A 13,197-nucleotide genomic window follows, 5' to 3' on the forward strand; every position below is an offset into this window, starting at 1 on the left:
TCGTGCGAGATTTGGAGACCCCAGAAAGTGTTAGCAATTCAGCAATGAGCTCACTCTCGAAGTTTGTACCTTGATCCGTGTGGATCCGCTCAGGGAAACCATATACACAGAACACATGGTCCCATAACTTCCGAGCAACTTGCTTAGCCATCTGGTTGATGCAAGGAAAGGCGTGTGCAAGTTTAGTGAAATGATCTGTCAGGACCAACACATCCACTGAATGCTGTTTGCTATCTTCTGCACTCCAAAAGTTAAGACAAACCAACTCCATAGGTGCAGAAGTTTGAATGCTTTCCAGTGGAGCTCGAGCAGCTGGCTCAGGTGTTTTGGCCAGAATACACCTCTTGCAACACTTCACATATTCTCTGATCTCATGCTCCATCTTGGGCCAGAAGAAGCGCTGTTTCGCCAAGTGAACTGTTCTAGCCTGTCCTTGGTGACCAGCAAGATCGTGAAGACCATGTAAGGCTTTTTCTACCATGTGCTGAGGCAGAACATACTGATGTCTTCTCTGTCTGCTTATTGGGTCCTTAGTTACCCTGTACAGAATCCCATCACACATATATAGATGATCCCATTGCTTGACAAGAGCCAGCGCTCTGCAGTCGAGCTTCTCTCTCTCTCGTCTTGAAGGACGTCTTTTACGAAGTACAAAAGGGAGAACCTTGGAAATGGTAAGGTCAAGCTCTTGACTTCTCCCCAACTCATCATGAGAGAACACAGGCAGAGGTTGTTCACTTTGGTTAGTGGCAGCAACCTGTTGAACTAACTGCACCAACTGAACTGCTCGCGTCACCGCCGCTGTTTCCCAGTCATCTTGTGCTTGGCAAAGTGTCTTAACTGCTGCTGGATCACACGACTGCACGTGACAGTTTGACTGACATCCAATCTGATCACTTATCTTGTGGCACTCAACCTTCAGACGAAACACATCCTGTATTCCTTCTTTTTCTACAACATCAGCTTCGGTAAGTAAGCGATTGTAACTCTCATTCATGAGCCTATGACTAATTGACCTTGCAAATGGATCTCTGCTTAAGGTATCAGCCACAATGTTCTTAACTCCTGCAATATGTTTTATGTCGAAAAAATAAGGGGCTAATTTTGAAACCCACCTTTGTTCACAGGCATCGAGTTTTGGCTTAGTCATAATGTGCGTAAGTGGATTGTTGTCAGTCCAAACTGTGAAGCTGTGCTCCTTAAGCCAGTGGCTGAACTTTTCGCACACACTCCACTTCAAAGCCAAAAACTCGAGCCTGTGCGCAGGGTACTTCTTCTGTGATGCAGTCAGGGTTTTGCTGGCAAAGGCAATTGGCCGAGCTATTTCTTCACCAGCTGGAACTTGGGATAGCACAGCACCTAACCCATCCAGAGATGCGTCAATTGAAAGAATCAAAGGCCTAGAGAAATCAGGGTGTGCAAGCACAGCACAGTTCAGCAACTTCTGCTTAAGTGTATTGAAAGCAATATCGCATTCCTCCGTCCAATCACTTGGATTCAGCTTTCTAAACGAGCCAACAGGCTTCCTAACTTTCTCTTTACCTCTTCTCTTCTGACCCGCAGTTAAGGCAAAGAGAGGCTTGGCGATCGAAGAACAATTAGGAATAAAGTGTTGATAGTAGAAAATCATTCCTAAAAATGACTTGATTCTTCGTGCTGATGGAGTGCAACCATCTTCCTCCATAAGTTGCAACCTTGGACATTTTGGATATAACATCCACCTTTGTGAAGTCCACAGAGACACCATGGCCAGAAATAACATGACCCAAGAACTTCACTGAATCACACATAAAATGACACTTTTTGGGACTCAGTTTGAGGTGATATAACCTAAGCCGCTGAAAAACCATTTCAAGCCTGCTCAAAGCCTCTTGCTCCGTGGGTGCAAACACAAGTAAATCATCCAAATAGCAGAGCAAACTACTGAAGTTCATATCCCCAAAAATGCTAAGCATCATCCGCATGAACGAAGCTGGACTGTTGCACAGGCCTTGTGGCATGCGGTTATACTCATGTAGCCCCATAGGAGTGATGAAAGCAGTGTATTTTTTGTCTTGTTCATGCATGGGTAAATTGTAGAATCCGGAGGTTAAGTCCAGGGTACTGAAGTAATTGTTACCTCCTAAAGCAGCAAGGCAGTCGGACTGTCAATTTCACTCAACCCAACATCTTGCAGTCTCAAATGTAAAGCACAATTTGTAGTAGCTTGCATCTCTGGGCTAACCTCCTTTACCTGTCCAATGCCCTGCAAGACTGGAAAATCTTCTGCAGCCAGACAAGGTGAAACATCTGCCAATTTCCGATTCTTTCTTAGTGTGACGGGTTGGTCTGACAAATTGGTTATTTTCATGGGTACCCACCTATTACCCCACATAGATGTTATCACACGTGCTACCATGATGTTTCTCGGCATAGTCTTGGAAGAAGTTGGTTCAACAAGAATGGTGCTCCCAAGGGACAATGGAGTGTTTCTGGGCAGTCTTCCACACACTAAATGTTCTTGTCTAGCAGCAAGAGTGACAGCATGATGGAGCTTTACAGTTCCAATTTTGCTAGGGATCTCATCATGTCGCCAGCGTGTGAGATTTGACATCACATCCAAAAAGTGTTCACCGTCTGGTGATAAATGTGTAGCGCTTTGCGATATAAATTCCCAATACTCATCTGTGTTCTTCATTTGATTCACAATGTGCTTGATCAAGTTGGTGCCAAGGAATGATTGATCTTTTTGGTTTGGATTTTGGTGGGGTTGTAATTGTGTGTTGATGGTATACACTTTCATGTTAACTTCGTACAAACATTTTGGCTGTGTGGTCCTACCCCCAACACCGACAAGAATGATATTCTCAGGTAGTGATTTTTTGTCCAGAACGACATTTTCAGCCAACAACTTTTGTTCAGCTGTCTCACTGAGGGTACATGACATGGATCCAGTGTCAAGCATTCCTCTCATGTGAAATTGGTCATTTACAATCACAGAAGTATAGAAAAGATCATCAAAAAGCCTTTACTTTCTGCATATTTTGTGCGTATATCACGCAAGTACCATCAGATGCTGTATGGCATGCACTCTCATACTGCTGTTCCAGATCACTTATGAGGGGTTTGATCATCACCCACACATCCCCTCTCCAAATGTGGGTCTAATGGTTTAAAGGACCAGCTCCTTGTGGTGAGTAGTTCACCTCCAGACTGTTGTGACTACTCCACTTTGGGCACTCCCTTTTTCTGTGTCCATGTTCAAAACAAAACAAGCATAAACCATCTCTTCTACAATGTGCAACTATAGAATGGTCTGTGCCTCTGCAAACTTTGCAAAACGTCCTGCTCACATTCCCATGTCTAAACGAATTTACAGGTGAAGAAGGGCTTTGCAAGTTTTGTTTCAGCACACGATCAAGTAAATTGATAAGGGACTGAGTGCAGCTGTCACTTGCCTGAACTGACGGTGTAACTGGTAACCCACCTTGATCGCTGACCTGCTTTCAGCTCATTCCCAGATGTTCCATCATCTAAATTCGACATTTGGGCATTGGCAGCTACAGTTTTCACAAAGGCAGGACGGTTAGACTGTGCCTTCATTTGTGCTCTTTTCTCAGCTTGGTATTCGTCAATACGTTCTTGTATTTCAGCTGCCGTCCACCTATCAGCAGACTTGAATTTCAAAATAGCAGAAAGAGATTGGTCAGGGCAATGTTTAACAAACATTTGTGTCACCTCACGGGTAGGATCTTCAATACTTCTGCCCTGTCTTCTCAAACCCTCGTCAGCAACATCAACAGCTTTATTAAGCCGAATCCAATACTCCATTGCATTCTATCCTGCTACAGGTAAAGTGCCATAAAAGTCAGCAAGCGGCATAGATGAATATGTCAATTCGCTGAAGTGCTATTTGAGTATGTCTATGACAATCCTTGGGTTTGTTTTAGGCTTCAGTGATGGATTGCTGCGTAGTGCTATCTTGATTACATCTTTAGCTCTCCCCATTAAGTTTGACATGATCTCGTCCGCTTGTTCAACTAAAGGAACACCTTTCTTCCTCAAATAAACATCCATGAGTTCTTCCCCTTCATGTACTGATAATTTGTCAGATCCATCCCCTCTGAAACAGGGAGGTACCTTGACATCAGGCTTCATCACTAACTTCATACCAGTCAAATTTAGAGAAGGTGACTCCATGAGAACCTGGCTCGTCCCTAGGCTCTGTGTTTTATCAGGACACTCGTTTTTTCCATTGTCTTTTTTCAGCTGATCAGATATTGACTGCCCTATTTGTTGTGCAAGCTGTGTGATTAAACTACTCAAATCAGCATTACTAGTACTGCCTGATGCCAACACCTTCACACTTTTCTGATTCAGTTGTATGTACTCTAACAGGATTACGGGTAGAACAGAAATCAGGAGAACCAATATTAACTGTCCTTCTTAGTGGTGTCTGTTCAAGTTCACCAAAGATACGTCCCCTGGCAAAACCCAATTCAAACCCATCACTAGAGGAGTAACTTGTCTTCTCACTATTTTGTGACATCTTGAATATTACAAATCAACAAAAGTAAATTAGAACAGATGATGACCACAGAAAAAAAACTGTGTAGATAGCTCAGAAATAATACACAATCAAATAATCAAACAAAAATTGTATCACAAATTCAAACTTCACTACTACTTTTTTTCCTCTCTTCCGAGAATATGAACTATCGACCTTTTTCTGAATTATGTACAGTCTAATGTCCAACCTTTTTTCTTTGACACAGGTACAGTCATAATTTGGGCGCTCCAGAATGCAGCAAACCCCGGCGACCAAGCTGACGTTGATCAAAGAGGATCCACGATGACTTGCATCAAGGAAAAGTCACGGCACCATTGTGACCGGTCTTTATCTTCTCTCTGCGTTGTGTTGATATTTTAACCAGACCGGACAACAAGAGATTCTTTGGACCACTTTTTTTTATTCTGAATGAATAAAAAGGAAAATTTATGAAAAAAAAAGTCAATCCGTGGCCTTTCTCCACAATTTCATCATTGACCTGCCAGTCAAAACAGATAATTTTAGCCACGGAACTTACACGGTTAATAAACACCAAAAGAAAATACATACTTCATGTTACCCAACCTCTATTAGTGTTACAATAAGATTAAAAACTGAAAAATTTACATACAAGGATAGAAACAGCTCAAATAACATTCCAGATGAAAGAAAAATTCCCAGAATAGAAAAATAATTATATAAATATAAAACAATTGATAATAACAAAGGGAGGGATTTTGTGTGAAATTAATAAATTTATATAACACCTGTTACAGTTGTTAGGAACTGACTTTTTTACGAATTATATAAAGTGCCAAGATTATATTGTGTATGTGACATCTGTAAGTACAAGCTATAAGACTGATGATTTTTTTCCGTGAATCTATATCCAGAGAGAATGCCCCTTTTATTCTACTGTTGTTCTTGTGGACTTGTGTAAATGAAAGTGTGACAATCATTTTATTTTTATTTTTAATTTAGAAATGTAACACATGGACGTGTGTCAAATAAAGTCACAGACACCTCAAGATCAAAATGTCTTTTTTTAGAGACAAATATTTCTTTTAGATGGCACTCTGTGGCCAAACATCCATAAGATTCCTGTTCCTCCAGAATTATTAACAAACCCGTTTAGCAGGTTTATATCATAAATACAAAATTTTACAGAATCTTGAAATTAGTGTTATGTTTTTAAGTTGCACTTGCTAGTATGTCAACTCGTTCATCCATATACACATAAGTCCTCTAATGTGTGCTTTTGAGTGTTGGCATCCATCAATCAACTCAAAAGTAGTTCCAACTCTCAAATTCATGTGTATTTGTCACTTAAACTCTATGATTGTGTTCTGGGTCACCATTCATCAGCTCAGCTGAAGCAATTAACAAGAGAAATGTCCACTGAATGTCAACACGTGAACCCTGGCACATTTTTATTACATTGATATAGGTACATATCTCTGTGTTTTTATTATGTTGCTTCAGGTACGTATTGCAGCGGTTCAGAATACAAATATACGGGGACTGTCGCTAAAAGTGAATGCTCTATCGTGTTGGAAATATGCCCTACACCAAACACAACCCTAAACCTACCCGATAGTGTTAACAAATGCAAAACTGATATAAAAACGCATTTGTTGATGCAACTGTGCCATTTGAACTTGCTCATATGCAGATTTGAACTGTTTTGTCGAACCAGGGCTATTCAAACCGAAGCTCCTCGCCTCTCAATTAGCCTACATCTCCGTGAACCGAACAAATCTTCCTTTTCTGTGAAAACCCATAGATATGAAGCTGGATATGTGCAATGCTAACACTCAAAAGCATCAGTTTTCAAATCTCACGCATGAAGTCATAACATAATATTCTTCAAGTAACTGTGCGAAAATTACGCTTTATTAATTGAAACGCTGTAGATTTGTGTGAAAAGGAATAAAATGTGTCAAGAGTTTTACTGCCTCTATAGTGTTCATTTCTTTTGGAAACTGCAGTGATATGTACTTATTGGTACGTATTTCGCGAAAAACTGCCCCTAGGTAGGTTTTTGCCATGAGAATCAGGTAGGCCGAAATAATCCTTCTGACAGGATAGGTAGGCAATTTGTATAGCCATCTTATAAATTGACAGGAATAGATAGAAAAGGGGAAAAAGGTGGCAAAAACACCTCTTCCAAGAGAATAAGACCATCACTATGAGTTGAGTGCTTTTTAGGTGATTGGTTTTTGAGTGGTGATTGTTGATCTGAAGTCCCTTTCCAAAGCTTTTTGTTGTTTGCGTTTTATCACTAATTTGTTATTTTCATAAAACGTGGTGATAACTGTCGAAATCATAATAAACATCTCATCGAATGACAAAAAAATAAAATAAAAATACTTGACTTAATAAGCCATTCGTATATGTATAATATATAATTTACTCTAGTTATTAGTCTAGCCTACCTTTCCTTTATGATCATTAAAAACATGCAAAACGGATATTTACAATGAAAAAAGACTTACACAGTCTTTCTGAATTGTGTTCTGGGTCATTTCTTCTTTAAAGATGACATTAAGACAAACAGTGTATAAACCACAAGGCCGTGTGGAATTTATTGATACATTATTCACAGCAAGAGTTCCATTTCTCAGAAAATTAAATCAACTTTATTGTGATTTCAGAAACCATCACGAAGCAAATGTTAAAGTGAGATTCTAATCATTTTAATAATTTCCTTTATTTCCTTGGCTTGTGAAATCACATCTTGAATAGACATAGACAAAGTCAGAGGGTTCACACTGAGAAAGAAAAAAGCTTTGCAGATATTTATTGTCCTTTTAAATGTGACATTGCTTGTGTGCCTAACCTCTACCGGAAAGCAAAGGTGTTCAGACTTTTTTTACCCTCTTTGTAAATTTGTAAATGCATTATTTCCTTAAAAGAACTATTTTAAACACTTAAGACGTCTCACTCAAACCAACACTTTGACTGATTTTTTTCTTCTTTTTTTTAGGGTTCTTTATTACTCCATTTTTTTTTTTTTAATCTGTCTGTCAAAGCCACCTTATTACTGATTATCTGGAGCTCAACCATCCAACTAGACTGCCAACACACTCTCAATGTATACATTTCTTTCTTAAAATCTCTATATATTGTAACTGTTTTTCTATTAATCATGTCTTTCTCATTTTAGTTTAACAGTGTGTGACCAGCTCCTTTGAGGATCTTCTCTAGTAAGAATTTATGATCCATATTGTTATATATATTTTTTAATTATTACTTGGGTTTATGAATAAACATACCCAGTCACAAAAAAAAAAAAAAAAACATTAAAGCTATGCTAAGACTTTATTACTTTTTCCTTTTAACATTGTGGAGGGCTCACTACTGTCCATTTTTTTGCAACTTTTGCCCTGCATAAACTTAATTGTTTTACAAATGTAAAAGAAACACTGTAACTCTAAACACAGATTATGTATTTCAGATGCTGTCTCGTCTCACAATTTTATGCTCACATACAAACATCTCCACATAATACACACATAAAGATGGACTTAAAGGCATCATAGAGGACTGTGAAGATGTATTGAACTGGAACTTGGTCTATTTTCTGATTCTGTTTTGTGTTTTACTTCTTTGTGTATTTCTTAATGTTCAATGTAAATTGTCATTTATTAAAGTATTCAGCTAATAACTGTTGTATAAGAGCACTGACATTTTTGCTACAATGTCACGTCAATGAATAAAAAAGGCTGGACATAATTATATTCTTGTTTTGAATTAATATAGCAATCTTTCATAACGGAGTAGATTAAGGACAGGGTAATTACATTAAGATCAATATTTCATCAATGTGTGCAAGAGAGAAAGTTAGAGTTTACCCTTTCCTCTTGCAGCTTGCAATTCTCCAGACTTTACTAAGTAGTGTGCTCTTTAATGCTGAACAGCCCCTGATATACAATAAAGGGGTCAGAGCTGCATTCACCCGTGGAAGAATGCGCAGGGGGTCTGTGCCCTCATTTCTGACCGTATAACACGTAAACCCCGCGATATTACACACAATTGCATGAAGAAAAAGAGGCAACCACGCGATCAGAAAACACCCGGCCACTATTATGATGAGATAAATGGACGCGCGCTTGTTGTCGCGTTCCTCGCTCGGGGGTTCGCGTTCCAGCTGAAATCTGGCGATGAAGAACAGCCTGACGTTCAACCCAATCATGATAATGACGGTGGAAATGTTCGTCGCCAAAGCACCAAAGCCTGTCACTCTTTTAGCAACCTCCACAGGCACCAAATTTTGAACAGCCACTATGAGAAAAGCTTGAAGCCAGTAGGCCAGAATCACCAGCAGGGTTCTGTTCCGCGTCATGCGCTGCGAGTATTTGAAAGGCGCTGAGACCGCGTGGTAGCGGTCCGCCTGCGCGGCCAGAATCGCCATATAGGACAGACCCAAGAAAATGGGAACAATGTAGAAAGTTCGAGTCGGTGAGTCATAATAATCGCGTACATCCATAACTCCAACATAATAATAGGAGACGCCCGTGCAAAAGTCACTGAGACACGTGCTGAGCATGTACATGAAGCGGTTCTCGCTGCGCAGGGATCTGTTCATCACGATGGACACAAACACGGACACGTTGATACAAATGATGGCTGTGGCGAGAGTTATACTGAAGAGAAAAAAAAGGATGTTCTCGAAACTAGTAAGAGGCAGCACGGTGCCGAGACCCGCACTACTCTGAGAAATATTCATGAGTGAGGAGAGTAACAGTGAATGCACGCGCGAGAGAGCACAACCACTGATGATAAATAATACTGTATGAATGAAAGCTGATGGTGAGAGCGCGCGAATGAACCCAGACACGCGTGCAGGGCGTTTTTAAAATGAGGAGGACTGTCTGAGATTCACGTGGCAGGATGATGGAAACTGTTTTCAGGCCTTTTTTCCTTCCATAACTCAATGTTTGAATATCACGCATAACTAAGAGTTTATCAAACAGTATAGAGGTCAATGGTGTGATGAGCAAAAAAATATATAAAGTGCAATTTCATATATTTTAAAATAGGTCTATATATATATATATATATATATATATATATATATATATATATATGGAAGAAAAAAAACAGGAATACACGTTTTGCATTTTTGATATTTCTAAATTCAAGCCATTTTGCGCGGGCTCAACTGTATAGGTAGCATGTTTTTAGATAGTCATTTCGTTTTAAAATACTTAATATATATTTATCAAATATGCATGATATTTAAAACAAAAAATAACTGAAAAATGTGTTTGAAAACGTTTTTGAAAATAAACTTGTACACTCAGGTGTATTTAAGGTTCAAGGAAAGTATTTTGGGGTTTTAATTCACAAAGCAGCACATTAGAAGACTGAAGATCTCATGTAAGGCTGAAGGAATACAGACATACAGTAAATAACAAGTGCAACTTATAAACATTGCACTCATTTTAAGATTTCATATGCATATACATTTTTATATTTTTTGTTATTTGTTTATGATTTCAGAAAGCATGTGTATAAAAAAAAATGGGAAAGGAGATATATTAAATAAAACAGTTTGGGCTACAAATTAAATAAAAATAAAAAGTCGTTTAAAATAACGTTATAAGCAATTAGCACACTTTGGCTTTTACACAAGCCAATAATAAAGTGCATAAAAAAGAAAGTTATCTTTGGACACATATATAGATTCACAGAGAAAAATCACTCATCAGTCATATAGCGTGTACATACAGATGTCACATACACAGTGTCATCTTGGCACAATATAATTCATCTGCCTTTAACAAATTAGTTCCTAAGAACGTAAAATTAAGAAGCATAAGCATTTGCCCTATTAAATGCTATTTGAAGATTCAACAGACATGCCAAGTGGGAAAAAAAAGGACAGGGACATGAAACTGCTCATACTAGAGTTAGCTTTAACTTGTGTGTTTTGGATTCACAAATGTTTACTGAATATTTAAATATACACTGCCTAGCCAAAAATAAAAAATAAAAAAAAGGCTGCACACTTTAACATTTTGTTGGAGCACCTTTAGCTTTTAGTACCATGTGCTTTTGTTGTGGCATTGTTTTGACTACTTTATGCAACATCACAGCATTTATTTCCATCAAGAGTTGCATTGATTTTCGGCCAAGATCTTGTATTGAAAATGGGAGAGTCGGACCACTCTGTAAAGTTGACTCCAGCACATCCAAAGACTTTCAGTGGAGTTGAGCTCAGGACTCTGTGGTGGCCAGTTCATGTGTGAAAATGATTCCTCATGTTCCTTGAACCAGTCTTTCAAAATTTGAGCCCAATGAATCCTGGCATCTTCATCCTGAAATATGGCCATGAGATATGTTTTCCAACATGGTTGTTTAAGAAATAAAAAGCTACACATTGCATCAGTTAGGGTTAAAAAATGATTGTCAACCCTATAACATGCCAGAAACATATTAATCACTGATCCAATTATAAACTCTTAAGCATTTGCTTATTTAAACTCAAATGGTGACTATTTTTTGGCCAGGCAGTGTATCCTTAAATTCTCTTTAAAAAGTCCTGAAGTTTGTCACATCCTGAAGATCCCTGCTACATCCTGTCTACAGTCTTCTCCACATTCTGTGGGTTCACTCTGAGATAAGATTAAAGAACTTTAGCCATAATATGTCAAACATATGAGTCCAACAGAGAAAATATAGAATCAGAAAGACTGTAGAAAGACTTGACAAAAAGATTAAATTTTTATTTTCAGGCTTATAGATTCCTATTTTCAGATTTCCTATGAGAAACTGCACGTGTGTGCGTGTGTGATAGATTTACCCTTTCCTCTTGTAGCATGCTATTCTCCAGACTTGAATCATTATGGTGCTCCTGAGTGCAGTACAGCCTCTGATGTACAGTAATGGTGTGATGACTGCATTGAGACGCGCCAAAATGCGCAGGGGGTCTGTGCCCTCATTTCTGAACGTATAGCACGTAGACCCAGCAAAATTACATATAATGACATGAAGAAAAAGAGGCAACCACGCGATCAGAAAACACACGGCCACTATTATGATGAGATAAATGGACGCGCGCTTGTTGTCGCGTTCCTCGCTCGGGGGTTCGCGTTCCAGCTGAAATCTGGCGATGAAGAACAGCCTGACGTTCAACCCAATCATGATAATGACGGTGAAAATGTTCACTACTAAAGTACCAAAGCCCGTCACTCTTTTAGCAACCTCCACAGGCACCAAATTATTAACAGCCACTATGAGAAAAGCATAAAGCCAGTAGGCCTAGGCCAGAATCACCAGCAGGGTTCTGCTCCGCGTCATGCGCTGCGAGTATTTAAAAGGCGCTGAGACCGCGTGGTAGCGGTCCGCCTGCGCGGCCAGAATCGCCATATAGGACAGACCCAAGAAAATGGGAACAATGTAGAAAGTGCGAGTCGGTGAGTCATAATAATCGCGTACATCCATAACTCCAACATAATAATAGGAGACGCCCGTGCAGAAGTCACTGAGACACGTGCTGAGCATGTACATGAAGCGGTTCTCGCTGCGCAGGGATCTGTTCATCACGATGGACACAAACACGGACACGTTGATACAAATGATGGCTGTGGCGAGAGTTATACTGAAGAGAAAAAAAAGGATGTTCTCGAAACTAGTAAGAGGCAGCACGGTGCCGAGACCCGCACTACTCTGAGAAATATTCATGAGTGAGGAGAGTAACAGTGAATGCACGCGCGAGAGAGCACAACCACAGATGATAAATAATACTGTATGAATGAAAGCTGATGGTGAGAGCGCGCGAGTGAACCGAGACACGCGTGCAGGGCGTTTTTAAAATGAGGAGGACTGTCTGAGATTCACGTGGCAGGATGATTGAAACTGTTTTCAGGCCTTTTTTTCCATTATCTTTGCATAATGTGCGCACATACATAACCAAGCTTCCCAGATCGCACACGTACGTCTGCAAGACGTCTGTAAGGTTAAGAAGTGGAGTTCATATTTCATGTTGGAAAGTTGTAATGCTTAGAATTTAATATGATTTATATTTGAGTTAATATACTAGAAGTATATTTACAATGTTTAGTCAGTTAATTATCTACACCTTTATGTGTTTACATATTTAATGCAGTAAGGATATTCTGCTGAATCTGCCTATCTGATTCACTCACGTTTATCTCAGTCTAAGTCCTTGCTTCTGATTGGTTAGTGACGTCACGTGAAAGGCTGTGTTTAAGGAAGTGTTGTTGTTGTGACGGTGTTCAGTAAAAAGTGCCGCTTGAGGAAGTCTTCTGTCTCCATTCTGCTGTTCATTATCATAAAGAGTGATCTACCACCACATACCGAACCTTCACGTTACATTTGGTGGCAGCGTGGTGTTATTTTGGTGGTTTTTGCACATTTGGCGAGTTTTATTCCTACGACCTGTGGATGCGGTCTTTTATTTATTTTTATTTTTTTGTGCTATCTGGATTTTACACTCTTTGAGAGCAGTGGATTACCTAACAACTAGTGTGGAGATATTAAGGGACTATTGAGGTATTTGTTTATTTATTTATTTTTTTTCCACTTTACGTGCTTTTTGTGAGTTTTGGGACTGGACATTTTGTCACCATGTCGGCTGATGAAAGTGAAATTGGGCTGCAGTCTTTCCCCACACGACGACGGCGAGATGCTAACGTTACATC

At 39.3% G+C, this 13,197-nt stretch overlaps 1 protein-coding gene and 1 pseudogene across 1 annotated transcript; both read right to left on the reverse strand.

Moving 5' to 3' along the window:
- Positions 1-7,115: 7,115 nt before the first annotated feature.
- Positions 7,116-9,489, reverse strand: LOC109083373 (melanocortin receptor 4-like). The gene has a single exon (XM_042715951.1). The coding sequence runs from the start codon at positions 9,255-9,257 to the stop codon at positions 8,379-8,381; it is 879 nt and encodes a 292-aa protein (XP_042571885.1). The 5' UTR covers positions 9,258-9,489; the 3' UTR covers positions 7,116-8,378.
- Positions 9,490-10,094: 605 nt separating this feature from the next.
- LOC122135530 lies at positions 10,095-12,941 on the reverse strand (annotated as a pseudogene).
- Positions 12,942-13,197: the final 256 nt, after the last annotated feature.

Source organism: Cyprinus carpio, chromosome A25 (assembly GCF_018340385.1).
Source record: "Cyprinus carpio isolate SPL01 chromosome A25, ASM1834038v1, whole genome shotgun sequence".
NCBI lineage: Eukaryota > Metazoa > Chordata > Actinopteri > Cypriniformes > Cyprinidae > Cyprinus > Cyprinus carpio.

Bases quoted from the DNA above. Each gene is read 5' to 3' on its own strand.
- LOC109083373 (XM_042715951.1), bottom strand. From the start codon at position 9,257: ATGAATATTTCTCAGAGTAGTGCGGGTCTCGGCACCGTGCTGCCTCTT.